General features: G+C 53.8%; 1 protein-coding gene across 1 annotated transcript; it reads left to right on the forward strand.

Annotated features, from left to right (window-relative positions):
* Positions 1-56: 56 nt before the first annotated feature.
* On the forward strand, positions 57-24,003 carry BNIPL (BCL2 interacting protein like). Its single transcript, XM_074938417.1, has 10 exons — positions 57-206; positions 11,677-11,784; positions 13,443-13,504; positions 13,832-14,059; positions 16,051-16,233; positions 16,747-16,849; positions 18,199-18,330; positions 19,613-19,699; positions 22,278-22,376; positions 23,149-24,003. Exons 1-10 carry the CDS (start codon positions 163-165, stop codon positions 23,189-23,191), a joined length of 1,089 nt encoding a protein of 362 aa, XP_074794518.1. The 5' UTR covers positions 57-162; the 3' UTR covers positions 23,192-24,003.
* Positions 24,004-27,128: the final 3,125 nt, after the last annotated feature.

Genomic DNA, 27,128 nt, shown 5'->3' on the forward strand with positions numbered 1-27,128 from the left:
GAGTCAGGAGGTGCGAATGCAGACAAACCAGTTTGGGATGAGCAGCACAGGGGCCATAACTGGTGTCCTAGAGCCACAGGAGGGAAAATCCATTGGGGATTTGGCTCCCCAAGAAGGGGGGAAAAACCCGGCTAACTTCAGTGTTTTCTGAGGGCTGGAACAATGGGTTCCTACGTGGACTATGATGAGAAACTCCAGCCTCAAAGGTGAGTAGCCCAGCTGGGTGTCTTTGACCCCACTCAGGCCGGATTCTGATCTCCATTAATCCAGATCAGTCATTCTCGCGTATCCCTGCTGGGGGTACACACAGGTCTTCCAGGGGGTACATCAACTCATCTCAATATTTGCCTAGTCTTGCAACAGGCTGCACAAAAAGCAACTAGCAAAATCCGTACAAACTAAAATTTCATACAATGACTTGTTTATCTTGCTCTGTGTACTATACACTGAAATGTAAGTGCGATATTTCTATTCCAATTGATTTATTTCATAAGTACATGGTAAAAACGAGAGTCAGTCAGCAATTTTGCAGTAACAGTGAGCTGTGACACTTCTGTGTTTCTATGTCCGCTGTTGCAAGCAAGTAGTTTTAAGTGAGGTGAAACTTAGGGGCACACAAGACAAATCAGACTCCTGAAAGGGGTACAATAGTCAGGAAAGGTTGAGAGCCACTGATCCAGAGCGACTCCACTCCAGTGTAAATGAGATCCGGAGTGTCCGACGCTGTTTGAATCTAGCTTGGGAGATTCAGGTTCCCAGTTCACTGCATTGGCTGGGCCAATGAGATAGGCAGCTTCAGGATTCTCACCTGAGTGTACCTGGTGGTGCCCATCGGTGTGGGGTCTAAACACTGTGGAACCAGCAAACACTGTTTGGGATTGTTGCGGGAGGCATCTGGAGAATCAGGCATGTGCTGTCCTTGCGATTTTATTGACTGAATCATACCGTGCCGGGCCTTTCAGACAGGCTGATAAATCCAGCTCAGAAAGTGGATGGTTTCTGAAAGTGGGGCCCGATCCTGTAGTGATTCTGCCAAGCAGAGGGCCAGGTTTTTCAGTGCTTAGCACCCACAACTGGGACAAGACTTTCTGAAGATCTCATGGGAGTTGAGCTGAAATTCCAGCCCATAATACAATGGAATGTGTACTGCAGTAAGCTACTACTCCCCTAGTGTTTTCAGAATCAGGCTCAGAGACTGTCATGTAAACCTTACAAGACAGGGTCGGCCTCAGTCTGTTCTTACAGTAGCGAGCAGGGATTCCAATCCGGATTGGGATCCCGTTGTACTGGATGCTGTCACTGGAAGACACAGTCCCTGCCCCAAGGTGCTTACAATCCAGCAGCATACAACCAGGCATGGGAGAAAGATACACAGCCTAGATTTTCAAAAGTGACTAGTGATTTTTGGCTGCCACAATTTTGGGCAAAATTTGTCAGTCAAAACTTTTTTGTCCTGCTGTAAAATGCAGATTTGGCAGCCCCAAAATGTCAAAAAACAAATACTCCCTGAAAGTCAAAATGCAACTTTTTGATTTTCCAATTCAAAAAGACTTGTTGTTTTGACATTTTCTTTCAATTTACTTTTAAAAAAATGTAAAACGTTTTAAAAAATGCTCAAAATCCGAACAAAATGTTCCACTTGAGGTCGAATGAAACGTTTCATATGACCTGAAACTAGGTTTTTGTTTTTTTTACTTTTTAATTTGCCAAAAATTTTGGATTTGGGTTGAATGAAATTTTTTTTTTGCTGCTTTTTTGGAATTGCCAGCTATATGAGATGCTTGTAAGGGATGTGGGTGAAATCACAGGCCCCACTGAAATCACAGGCAAAATTCCATTGACTTCCAGGGGCCCAGGATTTTGCCCGTGGTGTTCAGACCGAATAGGGGTTCAGCAATTTCTGGAAATCAGGCCTCCTTAGTGTCTGTGGTTTGCAGTGTTGCCAACCCAAAGAGTTTTTTTTTTTTTTTTTTTTTAAACTGAGTCATGCCTCAAAAAATCAGTAATAATGAATTTTGGGTTCTTTGTCTTTGTCTTCTGGAGTTTGAGCTTTTAGGGGTCAAGTTCTGAACCACAATCACAAGGGCTGCATACTTCCTTGTTTTCTTTAAATGAAAGTTGAGATTCTGACACGACTCCAGGAGCTGGGACTTTTAGGAGTGACCCCCCCCCACCTCTCCAAATAGCATGAGAATCCTAATTTTATTGGCAGCCCAAAATCACTAATTAATGTTGAAAATTGAGGCCCCATATATCCCTGGTTTCAATTCTACCCTTACTTAGATTGGGAACTCAGAGGGATGACTGTCTCTTTGTTCTTTCAGAGAGGCAGCCGTGTTAGTCTGTATCAGCAAAAACAACAAGGAGTCCTTGTGGCACCTTAGAGACTAACACATTTATTTGGGCAAAAGCTTTTGTGGGCTAGAACCCTCTTCATCAGATGCATGGAGTGGAAAATACTTGATAAGGCAACTCCTATCTTTTCATGTGCTGTGTATTTATACCTGCTGCTGTATTTTCATTCCATGCATCTGATGAAATGGGTTCTAACCCGCGAAAGCTTATGCCCAGATAAATTTGTTAGTCTCTAAGGTGCCACAAGGACTCCTTGTTGTTTGTTCTTTGTTTGTACAGTGCCTAGCACAATGACATTCTGGCTCATGACATTACCATGGCATTACCACTATATAAATAATAACAATAATACCCTGACTTTTATTAGCTAGCTAATTATTTTACACCTCACAGAAGAAGTGGGTCTTGAGGAGGGATTTGAGGGGAGGGGGAGGCAGGCCGGTGGGTAAGATGGGGCTAGAGCTCTATGATGGGGAAAAGCTGCATGAAAGATGATTCCTAAGGAGAGAAATGATGTTTTGAAACACTGTCAGTTTCCAGCAGCCAGGGGTCAGATCTTGAGCTGATGTCACAGGGGTTGGCACCAATGGAATGACCAGGATTTAGACAGCTGTAAATTCTATTATTATTTGTGTTGCGGTCGCCCTGATCTTGACCAGGAGCCCAGTGCGCTAGGCGCTGTACAAACAGAACAGCAAGACAGTCCCTGCCCCAATATGCTTTATAACAACATGTGGATTTTGCTGAACGCTGCTTATACATCCCACTCGATGGTCACAAACGCTAAATGATCGTTGCCACTTAAAGATTTTGAATCCAATTAAATATTTCCCTTTGCCCTCCCTCTGGCTGGCTTGTCAGTTTAGACCGGACACTCTTCAGGGTGGGGATGGTGTGTCTCATTATTTAGGGGAAGGTCTCTGGCCTGTGCTATGCAGGATGACCGTGGCGTCCCTTCTCGGCGTAGAATCGATGGATTCGGGTTAGCAGGGCGTTCTGGAGCTGGAAAGGGCTCCGTTACGGCTCCTGGTGGGGCGAAACCAGTTGAGAGCCCGTGTTAAGGTTCAGAAGGCAGGTGAGGCATAATCACTGGAGAATTACACAGGGAGTCGCTCCAGCTTGCCAGCCTGCTTCATGACTTGTTTGTTTTCTTTGGAGGAGGGTGGAGCAGAAAAAACACCCAAACCCTTGCTGTTGAACAGAGAGGGTGGATGTTTCATTGTCTCTGTGCCTCTGTCCGCTGAAGGCAGGGTGAGAAGGTGGGACTTGATGCTCTGCCCACAATCCTGTGCTCCACCCAAAATCCCCTTTTCCCCCTTCAAAATGAGCAGGAACGAAATAGCAAATGTTAACGACCACCATTAGGCTTCAGAGTCAGCATGTCACTCAGCAGTAAAGCGCTTTACTGAGGATTTCATAACTCACCCTGCTGGAACTGCAGGTGCAGCTTTGCCAAGCGGGAGGTGATTTTGTGAGAGCTGGATTTTAAACAAGAATGCCGGAAATCACACCCGCCGGGGGATTTTATAGCCCATGTGAAAGATAGCGCCTCCATCAGGACCTAGCGCCAGCAGCTCACAAGGGGAGAGTGCGCCCTGCTGCATTGCGGACACCATTTCCTGTAACAGCCTGAGCAGGGAGGCAGTGTGGCCTAGTGGACAGAACAGCGGACTGGCACTCAGGAGACCAGCATTCTATTCTTGGCTCTACCATTGGCCTGCTGGATGACCTTGGACAAGTCACTTTGCCTTGCCATGCCTCAGTTCTCCCTCCTGTAAAATGAGGATAATGATATTGACTTGCTTTGAGACCTACTGAGAAAAAAGGTAGGTAGGCATTACTATTAGGCTGCTTCTTAGAGGTCTCCCCTCCAAATATTGACCAGGTCTGACCCTGCATAGTTGCTCAGACACAACTTACAGGATGGGGGACTCTATCCTGGGAAGCACCAAATCTGCAGGAGATTTGAGAGTCGTGGTGGATAATCAGCTGCACCTGAACTCCCAGTGCAACATTGTGGCCAAGAGGGCTTATGTGATCCTGCGATGCAGAAAGAGGGGAATCCTGAGGAGGAGCAGAGAGGTGATTTTACCTCTGTATTTGGCACTGGCGGGATCCAGTTCTGGTGCCCACAATTCAAGGATGTTGATAAATTGGAGAGGGGTCAGTGAAGAGCCACGAGACTGATTAAAGGTTAGAAAACCTGCCTTACCGTGAGAGACGCCAGGAGCTCGATCTGTTTAGCTTAACAAAGAGAAGGTTAAGGGGTGCCTTATAGGTATAAGTAACTACATGAGGAACAAATATTTACTAGTGGTCTCTTCCATCTAGCAGAGAAAGGGGTAACAGGATCCAACTGCTGGAAGTTGACACTAGACAAATTCAGCCAGGAAATAGGGGGTGAGTTTTTAACAGTGAGCGCAATTAACCATTAGAACAACTTACTAAGGATCATGGTGGATTCTCCACTGACAAGTTTTTAAATCAAGTTTGGAGGTTGTTCTCCAAGATCTGCTCCAGAAATGATTTCGAAGAGGTCTCTGGCCTGTGCGATCCAGGAGGTCAGACCAGATGGTCACAAAGGTCCCTTGTGGCTTTGGAATCTCTGATGAGTGCACAACGTTTGATGGCAACACAATAGCAAAGAAGCCAGGAGAAACCGTGGGCAGCACCCCCTCCCCGCAGCCCCAGCCGTGTTTGAGACCATCCCGCTGCCTCACCCCATCTGTATGCACCACACAGTTCTGGCCCCACGGGGTCCCGCTAACGGAGTCGTGTGCCAGCCTGTCTGGGAGCTCCCGGCCCAGGGCAGGTTGGAGCAGCCGGGTGTGTGCCCGGAAGCCACAGATCACCGGGAAGGAATGTGTTGGCAGCACAGAAGGTGTTGTTATGCTCATTAAGATGCTAATCACGTTGTCCTGATGAGAGAGGCCAGCTGGGCAGGGGAAAAAGAACAGGAGGACTTGTGGCCCCTTAGAGACTAACAAATTTATTAGAGCATAAGCTTTCGTGGGCTACAGCCCACTTCATCGGATGCATAGAATGGAACATATAGTAAGATATGTATGTATATATATACACATACAGATAAGTTGGAAGTTACCATACAAACTGTGAGAGGCTAATTAGTTAAGATGAGCTATTATCAGCAGGAGAAAAAAACTTCTGTAGTGATGATGAAGATGGCCCATTTAGACAGTTGACAAGAAGGTGCGAGGACACTTAACATGGGGAAATAGATTCAATATGTGAATGACCCAGCCACTCCCAGGCTCTACTCAAACCCAAGTTAATGGTATCTAGTTTGCATATTAATTCCAGCTCAGCAGTTTCTCGTTGGAGTCTGTTTTTGAAGCTTTTCTGTTGCAAAATTGCCACCCTTAAGTCTTTACTGAGTGGCCAGAGAGGTTGAAGTGTTCTCCTACCGGTTTTTGAATGTTATGATTCCTGATGTCAGATTTGTGCCCATTTATTCTTTTACGCAGAGACTGTCCTGTTTGACCAATGTACATGGCAGAGGGGGCATTGCTGGCACAGGATGGCATATATCACATTGGTAGATGTGCAGGTGACTAATGTGATTAGGTCCTATGATGGTGTCACTTGAATAAATATGTGGACAGAGTTGGCATCGGGCTTTGTTGCAAGGATAGGTTCCTGGGTTAGTGGTTCTGTTGTGTGGTTGCTGGTGAGTATTTGCTTCAGGTTGGGGGGCTGTGTGTAAGCGACAGTGTGTGTGTGTGTGTGTGTGTGTGTGTGTGTGTGTATATATATAATAGATATAGATATATCTATCTATATCTATTATATATATACAATCTTCTTACTATATGTTCCATTCTATGCATCCGATGAAGTGGGCCGTAGCCCACGAAAGCTTATGCTCTAATAAATTTGTTAGTCTCTAAGGTGCCACAAGTACTCCTGTTCTTTTTGCGGGTACAGACTAACACGGCTGCTGCTCTGAAACCTGTCATTGGGCAGGGGAAGACACCCCAATCCCTGCATGAGGGTACCCCTGGTTCTTAGTGTCACGTCACTGTTTCCTCCTCTCCCTTCTGCTGACACCAATGTTTTTTTACCCATGCCCCTACACTGCTTACGTCCCCACAGGCCTGGTCTGCTGGCTTCATCCAGCCCAGCTGTTCTGTGCTTCAGGGCACAGGCACCAGGGTCCGGAGAGAACTGAATCCCTTTCCCGCTGCAACACGGCAGAAGTTATTGGAGACAGACTAGAGGGAGCAGGGTCTTAGCTGGTGCAGCCAGAGCTAAGGCCCTGTCTACACTGCGGGTGCTACAGCTTCCCAGCTAGGGCGCTGTAGTGTGGCCGCTTCCGACAGCAACAGAAGTGAGCATTTCATTGCTGTTGGATCTCCCCAAGCAGTCTGCCGTCAGACTAACCGCATCTACAGCAGGGGTTAGACTGGCACAGCGACAGCGCTCGGGGGTGTGGATGTGTCACACCCCTCAGCGCTGTAGCTATGTAGAGCCGAATGTTAAGGGTAGTCCAGGGAGTCACCTGAGGGATGATCTGGGCGCTTGCAGGACCGGGATAGAACCCAGGAAGCTGGGGGGGCCCAACGAAATGAATAGGTGCCCGTTTTCCAACAAACGTAAGGAAGTTCTTCACACAACGCACGGTCAGCCTGTGACCCAGGCAGATTGTGGATGAAAATCTGGTAAACTTTCCATTTCCATTCTGCAGGAAATTCCTTTCAAAATTTTCTTCCATCGCAAATTGACAGGAAGAGTTGAAATTCCGAATGCTGCATTTTGACTTTTGTATTAATGGTGGAATTAATTTGCATCGCAGCCAATCACCGTACAATCTTGAGCTTTGGAAGAAGGCTATAAAAGTCGCCGGCCCGGAATAGAGAAGTGGCAAGACAGAAGAAGATACAATATCATCAATAGGATATAAAATAACATAAAAGTCAGAATGATCGAGTGAAAACAAAGTGCTCTGACCTTATTGAAAGGAAACGTTTGGATCATTATCCACGGATACATTCTCAGGAGCCATTTTGATTTTGTTCAGTCAGGATTTTCCGATCGGAAACTGTCGGAAAATTTTCAACCGGCGCTTGAGCAACGTATTAGCTCTACCGACCTCAACAAAGCTGCTTCCACTGATGCTCAAAGAGAATCCCCCTCCCTTTCCTCCTTCTGCCTGCAAAGAGTTGTACGGCAGGCCCCTCTGAGGGTGATTGGAGCATCACCAGCCCCAGCTGTTCAAACATATGGAGTCAGGCCCTAAAAAAACGATGAGAGTCTATTAAAAAATGAATCTTGAGTTCTTTTTTCTTTGCTGTTTGGCTTCTGAGCCTTTAGAGTCGCGCTCGGGTCCTGTTCTGAAGTTTTTTTTTCTGCAACCACGAGGCTAGAAATGTACTTTTAGGTTTAAGAAGAATCGCAAGAGTTGTCGATGCTTGATTGTTTTCTATATGACCGTAACGCCTCGGCCAGGGTCCCGTTGTGCTGGGCGCTGCCCAGACACAGCCGCTGCACCAAAGAGCTTACAGCCTGAATACACAAGAGGGACAAAAGAGAAGCGGGAAGTGGTTTGCCCAAAGTCACACAACAGATCAGAGCTGGGATTAGAACTCAGATCTCCTGCCTCACTGCATCTGAACATACTGCATTGGACAGAAAATCAATCCCATGCTCTGTCTCAGAGGTGGGCAAACTACGGCCTGCCGGCCACATCCAGCCCGCGGGACCCTCCTGCCCAGCCCCTGAGCTCCTGGCCTGGGAGGCTCGCCCCCAGCCCCTCCCCTTCTGTTCCCCCTCCCCTGCAGCCTCAGCTCTCTGCGCCGCTGGCACAATGCTCTGGGTGGCGAGCTCATGCCGGGCAGCGCAGCTGCAGAGCCACGGCCTGACCCGGTGCTCTGTGCCGCGCGGTGCGTGGCTGGCTCCAGCCGGGTGGCGCGGCCGCCTGTCCTGGTGCTCTGGGTGGCACGGCTGTAGCGCCGCCAGCCACTGGTGCTCCAGGCAGCGCGGTAAGGGGGCGTTGGATAGAGGGCAGGGGAGTTCGGGGTGGGGGTCAGGGTGGTCAGAGGGCAGGGAACAGGGGGGTTGGATGGGGCAGTGGGGGGCAGTCAGGGGAAGGGGTTCCGGGGGCGGTCAGGGAGAAGGGGTGGTTGGATGGGGCAGGGGTCCCAGGGGGGCAGTCAGGAAGGAGGGGGGTGTTGGATGGGGGGGGCAGGGGTCCTGGGGGGTGCAGTCAGGGAGAAGGGGTGGTTGGATGGGGCAGGGGTCCTGCGGGGGGGCAGTCAGGAATGAGAGGAGGGGTTGATGGGGCGGCAGAGGGGCAGTCAGGGGCGGGGAGGGTGGGGCCGGTCAGGGGACAGGGAGCAGGGCTGGTGGTGGTGGTGGTGGATGGGGCAGGAGTCCCAGGGGGGCTGTCGGGACGGGGTGGGGATTGGATGGGGTAGGAGTCCTGCAAGGGGGGGCCATCAGGGGGCGAGAAGTGGGGGGTGGGGGCATGGGGGGCGGGGGCCGAGCCATGCCAGGCTGTTTGGGGAGGCACAGCTTCCCCTGACCGGCCCTCCATACAATTTCAGAAACCCGATGCGGCCCTCAGGCAAGAAGTTTGCCCGCCCCTGCTCTATCTGTTAGACCACGCTGCCAGCTGGCAATGCCCCCTCGCTGCACTACCGTTAGCTTGAACCCACGTAGCTGGCGCGAGGAGGCGAGACCGCTGGAAGCGCGTCCCAGCCCGAAGGCACTCTCCCGCGTCTCTTAGAGGAGAGAGTTGGCCTTCTTGCGTCACCCCGAGCGGGGAGCTGGGCTGGCGAACGCAGGACCCGTTCTGTGCCTAGCAATGAAGTGCCCAGGAGGCAGGGCCGGCTGCAGCATCGAGTCGTTAAAGATCCCGCCTGTTTATCTTGCAGAGCAAACCAAGCAGGGTCAATCTCCGTCTGCCGCTACTGGCTAGGCCGGCTGGTGGCGAGCATCGAGTGGTCCACGTAAGAGCAGCTAGGCCAGGGGCGGTTTCTCCAGGTCCGTGCCTTTAGCTCTGAAGGGCCTGGATTCGAAACTCACTGGGGACCCGGCTGCTGGGTGTCATTACAAAACCGGTGCTCTAAAGCCCGTCTGCTGCACGGAGCACGTTTGCAGAGGCGCCACGGGGAGTCAGGCACCAAAATGGTACCGAAAGCCGATGGGAACCGGACGCCTAACGCCTTCAAAACCCCTGGCCGCGGAGAGTTAATTCAGAAGCCCCTTTGCAAGGAAGAGAAGCGGATTCATCTCCCCCTGCCCGCCCGTGCCAATCCAGCTTTGCTCCCTGTTTTCTAATGGGGTCTCCTACTGTTGACAAAAGATTCCTAGTCCCCGCTCCCAAAGTGGGCCCAAAGTGACACCTGTTTTCTAACCTCCCCTGCTTGCTGGATTTAAGTTTCCTTAGAGACGCAGAGTGGCTGGGTGCTGCCCTGGCTCTCCGGGCTTGTGTAAACAGGCCCAGCCCTGCTCTAGACTACAGGGCTTGCTAGGGTGGCGCTGGGTTGATTTTCTTGGGCGTGCCAGCGAGTGCCGCCAGGTACAGGGCTGATATCAGCTGGCTTAAGAAAGGGAAAGCTGCCGGCTCTAAGCAGCTGCTCCAATGTTTTCCTTCTTTGCGACGGGCCCAAGTGGCAGTGGGGCCCGCTGGACGCGTTTGTAACTGAGCAGTGTTGAGAGGTAATTGCCAACTGCCGCAAGAGGCCCGGGGGCAGCTACGGGATCCCCTACACGCCAGCTGAGGTGATTCTAGCCTGGCGCTAGCTGGAGATGGACGGTCAAACAGGTGGAGCTGTGATCACCCTGTATGTTTCAACACAGGGCTTCCGCCTTGGGGCAGGCTCGGGGCAAGGGGACGTGGGCCAGGCACGGCCTGGACTCTGCCAGCCAGGCTGTCATGGAAAGGGTGGGTGGGTGGCTGCCTCCTGCTGGCGTCTTGGTTCCTCCCCAGCTGCAGCGGGGGTGTAAGTCGGGCTTTGGGGGACCGCATGGGTGGGGGAGGGGGATGGTGGCCATGCCGCAGGCTCAGCGCTCTTGCATCCAGGAGAACTCGGCACCCTCTGGGGTTCAGGGGGGTGGGATCCGAATGTGAACCCGGGTTCCAGTCTCGGGGCTTGAGTCCATCTCCTGGGCGCCGTAGGCTGGGGAAGAGCCGAGCTGAGCTCTGCGGGGGCACTCTGCCGTCCCGTTCCCACCTTGCCATGGTAACAACGGGGTGGCGGGGATCTTAGATGATGGGGAATAGGAGGGGAATCAGGAGGGGCTGGGTCATGGACGATGGATGTGGAGGCAGGACCTGAGTGACAGAAGATGGGGGGGGTCAGGCAATGGGGTTGGGTGGGGGTGGGTGTTGGAGGGAAAAAGAGGAGGAGATGGAGACATGGGTGACGGGGAAAGGGGGTTTGGGAAGGGGGTATGGGAAGGGGGGAGGTGAGGTGTGAGTCCGGTGGGGAGGCAGGGCCCAGGTGGCAGGAGGTGGAGGTCAGGTGACAGGCTTGGGGCAGGGAGGTGGGGCCTGGGTGCCCAGGTGGGGGGATGGGGCCTGGGTGCCCAGGCTGTGGGAGGTGGCCGCAGGACAATCTCTCTCTTGCGGTGAGGTCCCTGCTCCAGAGGAGCTGGAAGAACGGGGGACCCCCCCTTGGTCTGGCACCGAGAATGCCCTCTGGGGTCCATATTGGGCCATGCCAGACCAAGCCTGGAGGGGAGCCGAGCGGTGGCAGAGGGTGCCCTCGCTGAGGGATGGGCATGCCCTGCCCACCCGCAGCAGGGGCAAAGCAGGGAGCAGCTGCCCTGTGGTCCTGGCAGTGCTGGGTTTGGCGGTGGTCCCTCTGGGCAGGAGGCTGTGTGGGGGCATCCAGGGGCTCTGGGGAAAGACCCACAGCCCAGGGAAGGCCTCCCAGCAGCAGGGCCAGATACCTCAGCCCTGCCCTGTGGGGACCCGCCTCGAGGCGTAAGACGGGAGCCCCTTCCCTTCTGGGGCTCTGTGCCCAGGCTGCCAATGAGGGACCCCTGATGTTAGTGCCAGCTGGGGCAGGGACATCTGGGACACAAGGCTGAGCCCCAGCAAACTCATTCCATGTGGGAGGTGGTAACAGCTCCTGGTTTCTAGGAGCCCAGCTGGGTCTGAGCCGTGGATGGGCTCCATTCACAGCCCGGGGGGCCTGGCCCCGGGAAGGCTGCAATCTCGGTTCAGGCCAAACCTCCTGCTGAGGACGGAACTGCCCTTGGGGTTGTCCCTGTTTAGATGCGTTCTCCTGGCCAATCATAGACTGGCCCGAACCCGGTTCCTCCAGCCCACGCTCTCCTCTGTTGGCATTGTAGCGACCAGAAGGATCCGGAGAAGCAGGACGTGGCCGAGCAGCGGGAGGGAGCCGTGTCCATCCAGGACATGGAGCTGAAGGAGGAGTGGCAAGACGAGGAGTTCCCGGGGTGAGAGATGCAGCAGGAGGAGGGGGTTCTGGCTGGGATCCTCACCGCATCTGCTGTCGCCCCATCCCGGGGGCAATGGGAGGTGACACACACGGCCCCTGCCCCGCTCACATCACTGCCCCTGGGGGACCCCAAAGGGCTGGCTCCAGCACGGTGAATTTGAGCTGCACTGTCAGGAGGATGGGGGTGTCCTTGGTGATCAGTGGTTCAGTCTGCGGTGTGGGGAGGGACTAGAAAATCCAGCACGGGCGTCGGTCTGATGAGGCAGCTGGCGCCAGGGAGCTCAGGGCTCAGCCAAGGGGTTCGACGTATGGAAGGGGTCAACCGCCCCCTTCCAGCCAGTGTCTTTCAAGAAGCCACATGACTGGTAGAGGCAGCGTGGACCAGCAGATAGCCCCCTGGCCTGGCGGTCTCAGGACTTCTGGGTTCCGTGGCTGACTCAGGGCAAGGAATGCACTAATTTAGTGGATAGAATGGGGGACAGGCAACCAGGACTCCGGGCTTCTGTGCCCAGCTCTGCTAGTGACCCGGGGAGAGTTGCTTCCTGGCTCTGTGCCTCAGTTTCTCCTCCTGTAGAATAGGGATTGATGGACAAAATAACTAGCAAACGGTTGGCCATAAAGAGGAAGCAAAGCCTCTATTTAACCCCCGCAGTGGAAAGCACCCGGCACAGACACTCTGAGCACACGCAAAGCACAATTGGTGTCTGTGACTGGATCCATCAGGCGGCAGGGGTTGTATTCCCATCTCCTTCCGACAGGCAGCTGTTGCCAGCGGTCACGTGCAGAATGGTGCACAGCTCTGCTGTTTACCCAGCGGGGAGTGTCATGGGGGAGGAGGGAGGGAAGGGGAGAGGGCAGAAAAGGAACCGCGTTGTAAATGACAGGAGGTGGGGTTTGAGAGCCAGGACGAAGCCTTCTGGGGGACGTGGGTTCAAATCCTCAGGTGAAATGAGTTGGGTGGTCTCAGTTGGCCCACTACATTGTGCGGCTGTCTGGTCCGGCTCGTCCTAGAGGTGAGAGGTCAGAGGGCCATCGGCAGAGCTGTATGTGTGAGGAGCCAGGGCCTGAGGAGCCAGGGCCTGGACTAGCAAGTGGGGGGGCTGTGGGTTGGCCCTGAGGGGCACGGGCAGCCCAGGACTGGAATAGCGGGGACAGCAGGGCAGGGTTTCAGCAGCAGAGCCTCCTGTATGTGAAACTTGCTCCACAGCTGACTCCGCTGTAGGTAGCTCTGGCGCTAGGCCAGTGTCATTATTTCCATTTAACAGATGGGGAAACTGAGGCACAATGTGATGCCATAACATTCACTCGAGGGCACAATCCCACCCTGGCTCTAGCCACTCGCCTCCCTTCCCAGAGCCAGGAATGGAACCCGTGAGCCGTGACTCCCCACCCCCCTGTTCTAACCATTAGATCACACTCCCTTCCCAGAGATGGGGATAGAACCCAGGACTCCTAGCCCCCTCCCCCACCCGAACATAGCAATTCAGAGCTGGGAGAGATGCTCTAGCCCAGCGTTTCTCAACCTTTTTGATACCAGGGACCAGCTTGCGTCAGGGAGATCTCAGGGACTGGCGCCAGTCCACGGACCGGTCATTGAGAAACACTAGCCGTCCCTGCCCTGACCCCGTGAGTGTCTCATCCTCCCCTGTCTTGCAGGCCTCTCCCAGAGGAGGTCTCTGAGGAGGACCTTGAAGACTCTGGCGGGGAGCCCAGCCCAGGTAAGGCCGTGCCCAGAGGGGGGCGGGTGAAGGTAGGAGGGCAAGACCCCAAGAACACCAGCCGGGAAGGCTCTGGGTGTGAGCACGCTGGGGGTGCTGCAGGGCAAGGGCTGCATCCCCCCGGATCTCCAGTCCCCAAAACACCCCCGGGGCACAGCTGACCTGGGTGGGAAGGTTTTGTCCACTCGGCCCAAATCCAGCGATCGGTGCATAAGCAGCGGTGTTTTCTGGACCATACATTTTCCTTCCCTCCCCTCCCTATTTTCTGTTTCACATCCCTTCTCTCTTGCTCTTGTTTGCCTTGATCCTTCCCCCTCCCACCCCCAGTCGCCCCCAACACCCTGGAACTGTGTGGGAAGCGGCATATGAAGAAGCGGCTGCCGGCGCCGGATCTCAGCCTGTCTTTGGACCGGGCCGAGGGCTCGGTGCTGTCGGGCGACTACCCGGACCGCACGCCGGATGGCAGCCTGGACATCAACGTGGACGAGCTGGAGACGCCGTCCGAGAGCGAGCTGCTGGATGGGCCTGAGGGCGGCCATGACTTCGACTGGGAAGGTGGGGGCTGGGCTGAGCATCAGGGCAGGAGAGGGTTGAGTGGGGGGCAGGTCTGGTTGAGATGTGGGGGTGGGTGGGAAGCAGGCCTGGTAATGGTGGGGAGCATAGACAAAGCTGAGGTGGGGGGTTGGGATCGGCAGGGGGAGTTGAAGTGGTGGGTCAGGAAGGGCGAGTGAAAATGGGGGGCAGGCTTGGTGTGGGGCTGGGACTGGCTGGAGATTTGGAAGGGCGGTTCCAGGGAAGTTGAGTGTGACGGGTTCGGTCACAGGGACCCCCTTGGGACTATCACCTGATGTATTGAAACTACCTCTGAGTCCGTTTTCCCTGCCAGCTTGGGACTCCAGAACCCTGCCTTGTTGAGCCAGACACACTAGACTGCTGCAGCCCAGACCCAGGGTCTGGACCATGCCCCCAGAACTGCAGGCTTTAAGTGAAAACAGATTAGCAGGTTACCTGCCTCCAGCACCCAGACACCCAGCTCCTCATGGGATCCAAACCCCAAATAAATACGTTTTACTCTGTATAAAGCTTATCCAGGGTAAATTCATAAACTGTCTGCCCTCTATAACACTGATAGAGAGAGATGCACAACTGTTTTCTCCCCCAGGTATTAATCACTTCCTCTGGGCTTATTAATAAACAAAAATGATTTTATTAAGTATAAAAAGTAGGATTTAAGTGGTTTCAAGTAATAACAGACAGAACAAAGAAAGTTACCAAGCAATATAAAGCAAAAACACGCAAGTCTAAGCCTAATACATTAAGAAACTGAGTACAGGTAAATCCCACCCTCAGAGATGTTCCAATAAGCTTCTTTCACAGTCTAGGCTCCTTTCTGGTCTGGGCCCAATCCTTTCCTCTGGTACAGTCCTTGTTAATTCCAGCAAACATCTTAGGTGGAAACTAGGGATTTTCTCATGACTTGCCTCCCCCTTTTATAGCTTTGGCACAAGGCATGAATCTTTTGCCTCTCTGGGGCCCCACCCCTCCTTCTAAATGGAAAAGTACCAGTTTTAAGATGGATTCCAGTATCATGTGACCTGGTCACATGTCCTGTGAGACCTCATTCTTCATTACCCACACAGATACACAGGAAGGTTTGCAAGTAAACAGAGCCATTTACAACCAATTGTCCTAGTTAATGGGAGCCATCAAGATTCTAAACCACCATTAATGGCCCACACTTTGCATAATTACAATAGGACCTCAGAGTTATACTTCATATTTCTAGCTTCAGATACAAGAATGACACATGCATACAAATAGAAGGAATATATTCAGTAGGTTATAACCTTTGTTATGATACCTTACAAGAGACCTTTTGCATAAAGCATATTCCAGTTACATCATATTCACTGTCATAAGCATATTTCCATATGGAGTGCAATGTCACTTTGAATTTGGTTAGAGGTTGGGGTGAAAGGAGGGGGGCCTGAGGGGTGCGGTTAAAGGAAGGTGTGGGGTTTGGTTGGAGCTTTGATGGGGAGTATTGGGTAGGGGGTTGGGGTGGAGTGGTGAGGGGTTGGTTGGTGAGTGAGGGGTTGGGGGGGTCGAGAGGTTGGTTGGTTGTTGGGGGATGGTGGGGGGGTGAGGGGTTGGTAGTGGTGGGGGGTTGACGGGTTGGGAGGTCGAGGGTTGGTTGTGGCAAGGGGTTGGTTGGTTGGGATGAGGGGTCGAGGGGTTGGTTGGGGTGAGGGGTTGGGGGGTCAGGGGTGGATGTTTGGCTGGAAGGTTCCAAGGGAGCTGGGTTTGGGGGGAAGGTTTGGGAGGGGACTGGGGTCACTTCGGGGGGGTGATTCTCCTTTCCTTGGCCTCATTTCCTCACACCCATTGATACCCATCTCATGGGCACCTTAGTGCCCCAAGGGGGCCATACATTGCAGAACACAAGGCAGGGCCCAGGTGCTTTCTGGTTATTGGTAAAAGTTCAGAAAAGAGCCCAGGAGCCTTTCCTAATACACCCGCCCTGCCCTTGTCCCTTCTCTCCACAGACGAACTGCCCAGGGCCCGACGCCTGGACAGCAGCCTGCTCGAGGAGAAACTCAGTGAGGGGCGCATGGTGGACGTTGAGGACAAGGACGGACGGAAGTGGAGGATTTTCCTGACGGACGAGCAGGAGCAGAAAGTGGATCTGAGCATCGTTGAGCCCTACAAGAGGGTCATCTCCCATGGAGGTAACGGGAGAGCACGTAGCCCTGGGGTCTGGTGCTTAGAATGGGAGGCAGCAGGACTCCTGGGTTCTATTCCTGGCTCTGGGAGGGAAACTTGGTGCAAGGGGGCTGGGAGTCAGGACTCCTGGGTTCTCCTGGGAGTGGGGTCCCAGAGTTATGATTTACATGGTGCCCATCAGTACCCCAGGCACTTTACAGGGCATAGCAAGCACAGCCAATCGGAGGAAGCTCCTGCCCCAAGAAATCCACGACCCCAGCCCTACGGGACCCCGGCGTCCAAGCCTGCTGTAGTAAACCCAGTTCCACACAGCCTGCGTGCCCAGAGGACCATGGGATGCTGTTCACAATGGCAGCCCCGTCCGTGTGGGTCAGGGGCCAAGCAAAGCATCCAAACTGACCTGGTCTGGGCCGGTCCCGGAGCTTCCCTGTGGGGGAGGACAGGCGTGCCAAGGTGTAAGGTGGCGGGGCTAGGCGCCTGTTCCAGCTGGACCCACTCGCTCTGCTCTGCCGCTCCAGGGTACTACGGGGAAGGCCTCAACGCCATCATCCTCTTTGCCTCCTGCTACCTGCCCCACAGCAGCATCCCTGACTATCCGTACGTGATGGAGCACCTGTTCAGGTGAGCATGCTGCCCCCTGCTGGCTAGTGAACGAGCTGCAGGGGTAACAGCCTGGGACGGGGGAATGGGCGGTGGGCTGGGGATGGCTCTGGCCCCCCCTCTGGAAAGTGACTCCAACGTAAAGCTGTGGTCACTGGAGGGGCAGAAGGGATGTTGCCTCTTTAAGCCATCTGCATGGGGTACGTTCCCAGGCTGGGCTCAGCTTCCCCCCACCTCAGACTCAATTCCTCTGGGACTCAGCGCAGCACAGAGGGGCAGGGGAGCCAGCATCAGATGCTCATTATATTCAGTCTGCCCTGGCAGCATAAAGGAGCCTTAAAGTGGGTGCAAACAGCCCCCTGAAACAGCCCCCTTCTGTGGAGCTGGTGTAGGGGCCCTGTACCCTGCCCTGGCATAGCGGGCAGATTGGGCCTGTGGCCAGAGTGCAGTGCGCTCTGGCTATTCCCTGCTGCAGGTAGGATTCCCGCGGCTCCTGTAATTTACTCCATGGCACCAGAATATGGGGGAGCCCAAAGGTGGCATAAAACCAGCCTAACCCTGAGGTCAGGGACCGAATACCTGGAAATCGGGACCCTACTGGTGAGAGCAGCAGGAATGGATAAACCCCTGAATAACCTTGAAGTCCATTGGGGAGGTAGGGGGCAGCCCTCCTTTGCCCTGGGATTCTTGGAATCTCCCCATAAACATCAGGAGGTACTGGGATGCCATCGCAGCTGTTTCTCTGGCCCTTTACTGTCCTGGTAAATCGACCCTTAAAGTGCCAAAACCTTCTTTTAAAATAAGCCTCTCTCTTATAACAGTCTCCTCCCCAGCCCTGCCTGGCTGCCTGCAGCGCTGCCAACGGGAACACGGGCTGTTCCCCTCCTGAACTCACTCAGTCTCTTCCGTTCCCAGACCATAAATGAGGACCGTCAGTGCACTAGTCAAGACTGGGAAGCTGCTGGCACAGGAAGGGTTAAATGCTATAGCAATGGGCGCTCTGTGAATGCCTAATATAGAATATGGGCTAGTAGGTAGTGCTGGTGACTCGGCATCAGGACTCCTGGGTTCTCTGCCCAGCTCTGGGTGGGGAATGTGGCCTATTGGTTAGCGCAAGCAACAGGGGGTCAGGACTCCTGCGTTCTATTCCCGACTCATTGTGTGACCTTGGGCTAGTTACAGCCCTGCTCTGTGCCTCTGTTTCCCCATCTGTGAAATAGGGGTGGGGGATAAGAAAATTTACCTCACTGTTGGGGGGCGTGGGTGTGATGTGAAGCTAAATCCACGACTGTAGCATGGAGGCGCTTTGTGCCTAGAGGAGGGCTGGTTCCAGGCTGCAATGCTGGACCTCCTTTCTGCTCTCCTGGCAGGTACATCATCGGGACCCTGGAGGTGATGGTGGCAGAAAGCTACATACTGGTGTGTCTGAATGGTGCCACTCTCCGCAGCCAGATCCCGTCCTTCGGCTGGATAAAGCAATGCTACCGGACCATCGACCGGCGGTAAGACACAGCAGGGGACCAAACACCAGGGGAAACGCTGCTTCCCCAGCCCACAAAAGGGGAGCTCTCCCTTCACTGTTAGCCACATCCCTCTTCCGTTCCCCCCTTGCTTTAGCTGCTGGTGAGCCAGGACTACATCAGGAACTTGCTGAAGAGCTGCGAACAGAACACACGAGTCCTAATTCCCAACCACCCTGCTCTCATCACTAGACCCCCCCCACCCCAGGGTGGGGAATAGAACTCAGGAGTCCAGCCCCCGAGCTGTGGGCAGACCCCAGGAGTCCTAAATACCTTCGCTACCGGAGCTGGGAATAGGACCCAGGAGTTTTCACACCGAGTCATCTGCATTAACCCACAGACTCCACTCCCCATCCAGGGCTGCTTTGTTGCCCATGTGGAAGACTCGAGACTGGGTGGGTTCCCTGTTCAGTTCAGCGGTGGCTCTGGCTGACTGCAATTTCAACTCCTTTCCCCCACACCCCCCCCCGATCCCAGCCAGAATCTGCACCCCTGAGTCACTGGCAACAGGGAAACAGCTGCTTCCTACCTGGCTTGCACGGCGCGAAGGCCAGTGAAGCTGACACTGTGATACAGACCGGGCCATAAAAAAAATCCCAGCCTAGGTGAGGATGGAAACTGCAGCCTCCCTCGGAGGGGCTGGGAGAAGGGACTGCGCTGGGCTGTGGTGAGTATAAAGGGAGGGTTCTCTCACGAGGCTGCTGGACAGAAGCAGACCCTATGGCTGTCTCTGGCACCCCAGCTCCCAGCTTCTGGGCTTTGTGAGCAGAGGATTTAATCCGGAATAAAGTGATTTTTTTATTCCAGAATGGAGTGTCCATATGGGGAGTTACCCTGGTCAGTTTCCCCATGTAGACAAGCCCTTAGCTACCTCTAAAAGAAAGAGCTCCCAGACTTCAGAGGCCCTGCCTTGGACCTGGGGCCCATCCAGAAACCTCCTACTGGCTCCTGATAGTTAGATGTTGGCTCATGCCTTGAATCAGGATGGTTTATAGCCCTTCCAAGCCCCGTTTTTTTTTTTAAAGCTAGGATTTTCAAAGGCATGCAGCTCCGGTTGAACCCTAGCGGGATTCCTTGACTCCCCTTAGCCTCCTTCAGTGCCGGCCTCAGCACTGATGACTGTAACAAGGGAGTCTTGTTGGCCAGATCAACGTCTGGCCCTATTTTCAATCCTGCTGAACTCTTGGCTTCAGGGATATCTTGTGTCAGTGAGTTCCACCGGCTAATCGATACCTCGTGTCCTGTGTTCTTTGCATTGTTTCAGGCTCCGGAAGAACCTGAAGGCCATGATTATTGTCCATCCCACCTGGTACGTCAAGGCGCTGATGACCGTTATCCGCCCCTTCCTCAGGTAGTGTGGGCTGGACTCTTTACTTGGCCTGTGGGAGGCTACCAACAGAGGGGTGTGTGTGCGTGTACGTGTGTGCGAGGAGGTTGGCGGCCACGCAGCCTGCAGGATCAGAACACCCCTGGAGATCGTGCCCAGACTGCTCATGGGCCCGGTGGGCTGCATGTTGTTAGCGTCAGACCATCCATGAGCCTCACCAGGCTCCAGCGTCTGCAAGGCCAACTGCTACCCTAAGGGGGCGCCAGGAATAGCCAGTGTCTTGTGTGTCCCCTTGCTCTGCAGGACCTGACCGCGTTAACCCCTCGCTGGCTGGAGAGGCTCGAGCCCGCCTCCCCCACAGACTGTTCCATGCGAAGAGCTTTTTACGCCTTCAGCAATATTTCCTCCCCGAGCCTGGGCCCCCTCGCGGCGGCTAGCAATGCAGGCCAGGGCTCTGCAGCCCAGAGAGCGGTGCTGTAAGCTACACGGGTGCACGGGGCAGGGCAGCATAGAGCAAGATTCTAGCCCAGGATTTCTTGGATGCCCTTCACCAGCATTCCCTAGGTGCCCAGATACCGTGACAATGGGCACCGTGTAAAGACCTGGATTTCGCCTGCCAGCTGCAGCCTTTTCATAGTGGTTCCCTCTCCCCACTACCCAAGAAACTCAGGAAGCAGCTCTGCAGTCTGGGGAAGGGCTAAGCCCTTAAACCAGACTGGCCCATCAAGAGCAAAGTGGGGAGCCAAACACAAGCTAGCCTGACACATGCTGTTCAGCAGAGGGCAGCGTTGTACATTACAGGTACCAGTTCGTATTACAGTCCCTCCAGAGAACAGCAGCAGGATGGGGTGTGGCTGAGATTGCAGGGCTAACAGCTGGGAGTCAGATACAGGCCCCCTGCCATACAGCTGCCGGGATGGATACATGCTAGCTGCAGAATTCAGGTCAATGATTTCATGATTCAGGGGCCCAATTTGAGGCATCTGAAAGGAGCCTGTGTTTTTTCAGAATGCACCAAGCACCGGCAGAGCTGCCAACTCTCTCCATGTTTGAAGTTTGTCTTAAAGCCCCAGCTCCCGGAGTTAGGTGATGACGGGAAAAATCTTGGCTTTCATTGAAAAAAAGAAAGGCGTTTCCTGCCCTCGTGGCTGTAGAGGAAAGCTTGGCATGTGACTCAGTGCATAATAAAGGCTCGAAGACCAGACAACAAATAAAAGGGAACTTGTTTGGCTTAAAAATCACAAGATTTTTTTAAAAAAAACCCACAATCTCTTGATTTATTTGACATGTGACTCTGGAATGCTTGGAGTTGGCAACGCTCCCCCACCCCTCTGAAAATCAGGCCCCTTTCAGGTGTGTCAAGTGGGGCCCCCAGAGACAGACACCTCAAATTACTAGTCAGTTTCAAAAGTCCTGACCTTAACCTATCTGTGTGCGTGAGAGTCCTGACCGAAACCTGTTTGTGTGTGAGCGTGTGCTGTTTGCGTCAAGCGTGAAGAAAATACAAAAACCCATGTGCCTTCCTGCACAGAGCATTTTCGGTCAAGCCGGGGTGTCCGGCTTTCGAAGGCTTGATTAATTCACGGATCCGAATGCCCTTCTCAAAGGTCTTTGCAGGCTTTTGCTGCAGTCTCCTCACTCTCTCTCCCCCTGAAAGCTTTACTGAGTCTGTGGTGGCAGCAGTGCTGCGAGGGGGTATTTAACATTTCCTCCGAACGCCTAGCCGTAACGCACCGCAAGGAGACCCTTCCCTTGTAGTGTGTGAAACGGTGAATGCGCCACACAAAAGTGCCGGCCTGGCTCACGAAGGCTTGGGGATGAGATAAGAGGGCCAGATTCTTGCCTGGTGTAAACTGGCATAGCTCCATGAGCTTACACCCCTTTGCGCCACACCAGAGTGCCTTTTGCCCACAGATTGCTGGTTCCAATCCAGCTTGGGACCAACTGGCTGTTTGTTGGCCTGTGTGCAGTCAGCTGATAGGACTCAGCACTTGGACTGTCTAACTGGTGCTAAAGTATCAGCCGTGGCAGCAGACAGGCCTGGGAGACTCCATAGACGAGCTACAGCATATCTTCCCCCTAAACCCACGGAGCTTCCCCCCCAGCATGCATGGGGTTGTGCAAAGGGGGAATCTCATGTTTCAGGGCTTGAGCTGATGGCCTGCAGGGGTCATTCTGGCCGGATGGATTCTGGGCAATGTTCCCTCTAATTTTTGACAGGCCGTGTGCGCAAAAAATTTCTTCTGTGCAAATTTTTGTGCACGCGGTGTTTTGCCGTGTGCGTGGGGTTTAGGATCTGTGTGCACACGCACAACTTAGAGGGAACAGTGATTTTTTTTTTCTGCCACAGCAGAGATTGGCCACAGCTGGAGACAGGACACTGGACAGGCACTGTGCATGGGTGGGTGGCTAGTTAGATGTAAGTCATGTTGCTTAACAGGTTCGTGGAAGGTGCCTCGGTGCTGGGGGTGGGCTAGGAACCTGGGTAGAACAGGCCAGACTAGAGGGCTGTCATCCTGGTGCCCTGCAAGACGCCCTGATGGGAAAACTACTGCTCATGTGACCTGAATAACCTACCCCCCCCTTCTGCCTCCTTTCCCAGCTCCAAGTTTGGCAGGAAAGTGCAGTTCGTGGACAGCCTGTGGGAGCTGTCGCAACAGATTCCTCTTGAGCAAGTGCACATCCCCGACTGCATCCGACAGTGAGTTGAGCATCCTTCCCTTCTCGCGTCGACGGCTGGCGCCTCTCGTGCTGGTTGTGGGGTGCGGCAGGTTCGACTAGGCTGGGATCCATCTGCCTCCAGGGCAGTGAGGACTAAGTGGAAGCCTTTGAATTCCCCCCCACCCCCACCCCGTCACCTTCTTCCCCTTTTTATTTCTCCACACCCTAATTTTTGTCATCTCCTGCCCCCCCTGGGAGGGGGGGCTATTAACCCTTCACACGTAGGTAGGTCAGTGTTATTACCCCCTTATACAGGGAAGGGAAGGGAGTTAGGAATAGAACCCAGGTGTCCTGGCTCCCAGTGCTACACGGGGAGCAGGCTTGCGCTGGTGTAGCTGCCCCAGTTCAGACCAGTCATGTCGATGCCTGCGCCGGCAACTTGCACTGGTGTACATCACCCCTGTGCAAAACCACGTTGGTGCAGACTGCAAAGCAAAATCGTCCCTGTTCCCCTTGTGAGCCAACCTCTCATCTCGGGTCCGGGTCCCATTTTGTGTTGCAGGCCCAAGAGACCTGGCATGGCTTTACACCACCACTGCCCCTGCCACACTCTGTGCCACTCCAGGAGCCAGAACACCCCCTTGGTGTAACGCAGAGCGCCCTGGCCCATCCCAGCTGCCTACGCGGGGTCACCAGGGTACACTGTGCCTACCTTGGGGGGAATTCTCCCCTGGCCCAGGGGCTGGAGCAGAGGACAAAATCTGGGCCAACGGCCACATCAGTGCCTTTATTTCTTCTCTTTTCTCCCCTAGGCTGGATCACAGCTGGAACAGCTCCAGGGACACACAGCGGTGATGCCAGCGGGAGGCTGCACGGCAGCAGACCCCAGCGCTAGTAGGGGCAGTCACGCTGCAGAGCTCTGTAACCGTGTTACTTCTTCCCACCAGTGTTCCTTTAAAGGAGAAACCGAAGCGACCGGGTTTGGGAAAGGCGCTTGCCGCCGGGGCTTTGTAAATAGGTCCAGCTTAAATGGATGCATTGGTTTAAACACTGGGGGGGGGCTTCTCAGGTTAGGCCGGCTTAAATGGAGGACTTGGCTTACACAGGTTTTTATGTGAGTGCTGTTACAGTTAGAAACGGAGCATATGTGTTCTTGGGCTCAGTCCAGGGGTTCTCTGGCCTGTGAGACAGGAGGTCAAACCACATGATCTAACCGTCCCTTTCGGTCTTGCAATCCCTCGACTACACGGCAACTGGATAGTTCCGCAGCCTGAGCCCGCTGACCCAGACCAGCTGCAGGGTTTTTATCGCAATGTAGACGTACTCCTGTGGACCTAAAACCAGAGTGGCTGTTGGTCTCACTCGGACTGATCCCAGTGGGCTTTATGGATGGAAACAAGTTTTTGCACCTGCACAGCTGCTACAGCTACAGGAGAGGGAGTCATTTCGCCGTAGCGCAGCGCTGGCCAAGGAAGCAGGAGTTCCTGTGAGCCCCGAAGAGCTGATCCAGCTCTTGAAGAAGGCGCTGGGTTCCATTCTGCCTCCTGCATCCTTGGCGGAACCAGCTCCAGCTGCAGCATTTTGTTCCCAAGAGGCAGATAATGCCCAGGTCCTGGCAGCTGGAAAAGTGATGCTCCGACCAGCTCCAGGTTAGCCTGGAAGGGAGAGGGGAGAACAGGGACCCGGTGGGGAAAGTAGTGCAGCAGCGTTAGCTTTGTTAATTCCTGGCACCTTTCAAGGGAAGTGTCTCTGTTTGCAAAGGGCACCGAAGCAGCCAGGACCCAGGTGTCTGGAAATACCATGCCCAGGGTCAAAAGACTTCACTCTGCATCCTGCCAGAGCTCCCCCTAGGCAGTGATGGGAGGCTGCAAGCTGGGGAGCGGGACAAGGGCAAATGTATTTCACAAAGAGTGTTTTTCTCCCAAGTGTTTATTGTCCGGAGTCTGACGCAGGAAACTAACCAGCTCTCCCAACACCCAGCCCCATTATAACCTTGCATTTAGCTTTCCCAGACTACGCTTCCATGCTGTTTGTCTCTCTCCGCTGCCCAGGCATGCATCATTAGTCCTTGATTAGTGTGAGATCTCTCGGGTGTGTGTCCTCAGCCCCGCATATCATTGCCCCCCACCCTGCATGCACGGGGGTGAGGAAGCTGCCAGAGTTAACCCTGTGTTACTCAGACATTTTTAAGCAACAAATGGCCCGCCACATTACCAACAAACCCCAGGCTGTTAAAGCTGCAGGAAGTTTTCAGAGCTAAGAAGGAGATCTTCCAAGGCACAGCTGGCTATGCGCTCCCCAGGTGCACTGACTTTCAGTGGGTGCCCAACAGCCCTGGGTGGCTTTGGCACGTCATCCCCAAAGTCACTTTTCACCCCTTGGCTGTTCACTTTTGTTTTGCCTTTCACTTCGGTTGATGGTGCTGTGTTTGGGTTCCCAGTACTGCAAGGGGGTCGAATTTTCACAAGTACCTCAGGGACTTACATGCATTTTCAAGTCCAGAGCCTCAAAGGTGCTTAGGTGCCTAACTCCCACGCATGTCACTGGGAGTTGGGCACCTAAATATGTCTGAGATGCTGGGCCTTCGGAGCCTAGATCTCACTGAAAGGCGATGGGACTTGGGCACCTGTCGCCTAAATGCTTTTGAAAATTTTACCCCAAGTCCCATTTTCAAAAGTGACTTAGGCAAGATTTTCAAAAGGGTCTAGTGATTTTAGGGGTCTGATTTGAGGGGGCCTGACTTTCTGAGGGAGGGTGCTCAGCACTTTGTGAAAAGGAGGGACCTTTAAGGTATCACAAGCTGTAGTTCCCCCTTCAGCCCCCCCCCACCCCAACAACGAGGCACCCAAAATCGCCACTCACATTTCAAAATCCCAGCCTAAGTCTCAGGTAAAGTCCATGAGATTTAGGCTCCTAAGTGCCTTAGTCTCTTTTGAAAATGGGATTTGAGGGCCAGATTTTTAAAGGTACTTACGAGCCGAAAGGCGCACAGAGGTGCTATGGGGAGGTTCAAAAGTGCCTAATTCCCATTGGTGTGGAGTTGAGACACTTAGGTGCTTCTGAAACTCCCACGAGGTTCCCTGTCTGCACCTTTAGACGCCTAAATACTTTTTAAAATGCGTCCCTAGGCTCCTAAGTCACTTAGGGGCTTTTGAAAATGTTACCCTTGATCTAAACCCCAGCTGTGTTCTTTGATGTAAATATAGCAGCTGTGCCTTAGACTGGAAGCTCTTTGGGGCAGGGACTATTTGTGCAGCACCAGCATCGTGGGGTCCCGAGCCATGACCGGGGCTGCCAGGCCCAACCACAGTCCACATCATACCACTAGCATCAAGGATGACATGAGGGGAGAAAAGAGGGGCTCAGGGGGACCCCCAAAATGTCTGTAACTGAGGTGAAATGGGAGGGGATGGGGCCTCAGCGAACATGATGGGCCGGGGTCCCAAATTTCTCTCGATAGGCCTGATTGGAACCGCAATGGGGGTCTCCAAGCCCAGGCTCCAGTCCAAGGTCACACTGCAATTTTTAGCCTCCCGAGCCCGAATCAGCCAATCTGGGCCAGCCGTGGCCAAGCTGCAGGTCTTCTATTGCAGTGTAGCCGTGCCTATTGTCTGGGGTAAGCTGGAGGGGGTTTCCTGAGAGCAGCAGATGGCACTCCCTTCCCCTGAGTGTCTGGGTACCATCCCCCCCCAAATCCTATCCCTCCCAGGGCACGGCAGATGCCGCACAGCTGGGCAGCACCCATGGCACCGTGGTAACTATTTTGAAAAGGCTCCTGCATGGTCTGGTGCTTGCACCTTTTGCACATTCACACGCTGATGCGGTTTACCGCTGACGCTATAGGCACTGTATTTGGATGTTTACAAAAATGAAATAAAGTGACGGGACACACGTCTGGTTCCTTAGCTCAGTTTCTCTGTCCACACCGGTGGCCAGGAGGCATTTTCAAAGCTCTAGGCCATGGGCAAAAATGATCAACCACATGCATCCCAACTCCTTCGGGTCAGTGTCTGGGAAGAAGGCAGCAAAAGTGGAGCTTATTGTAGACAGTGGCCAGGCGTCATACCTGTTCTGAACTCCGTGTTTCTCATGCAACAGTGGAGGACTTTGCTAACTCCTAAAAATCAAAACCGTGCAGACCCAGGCGTCCTGACTCCCTTGCTCAGCTCACACAGCGAGGTGGACTTAAAACCCAGGCGTTCTCCCTGCAATCACAACAGCAACTGTTGACAACAGCAATTGTTGCCAGAAGCTGGGAATGGGTGACAGGGGATGGGGCACTTGATAATTCCCTGTTCTGTTCATTCCCTCTGGGGCACCTGGCACTGGCCGCTGTCGGAAGGCAGGATACTGGGCTCGATGGACCTTTGATCTGACCCAGTAGGGCCGTTCTTATGTTAGATTAACTGTTTTCATTAGTGTTTGCAGGACCGAGGCCTTAGACACCAGTCCTGCAATGAGCTCTGTGCAGAGCCCCCAGTCAATGGGGAACTGTGTCGGTCTGGCCACACAGAGGTCATTGTGGGACTGGTACCTTTGTACAGAAACAGAAGTTGTAGCACTTCAACTATCCCGGAAGGGGGCTTGTCTACACTACAAATGCTCTGCTGGCCTAGCCCTGCCGGCAGAGCCCCGCGTGGGGACTCAGGGTACGCTGACAGACGGAGCGCTGCCGGGATAGCTTCCCACGCATTAGCTAAGTCCCCCCCCAAGCACTCGTTTGTCAGCATCGTTGCGTCTATACAGGGATACCTGCTGGCACAGCCGCGTCAGCTGGGGGGTGCGTGTGGTT

The sequence above is a fragment of the Natator depressus genome, chromosome 24 (genome assembly GCF_965152275.1).
Source record: "Natator depressus isolate rNatDep1 chromosome 24, rNatDep2.hap1, whole genome shotgun sequence".
Lineage (NCBI taxonomy): Eukaryota > Metazoa > Chordata > Testudines > Cheloniidae > Natator > Natator depressus.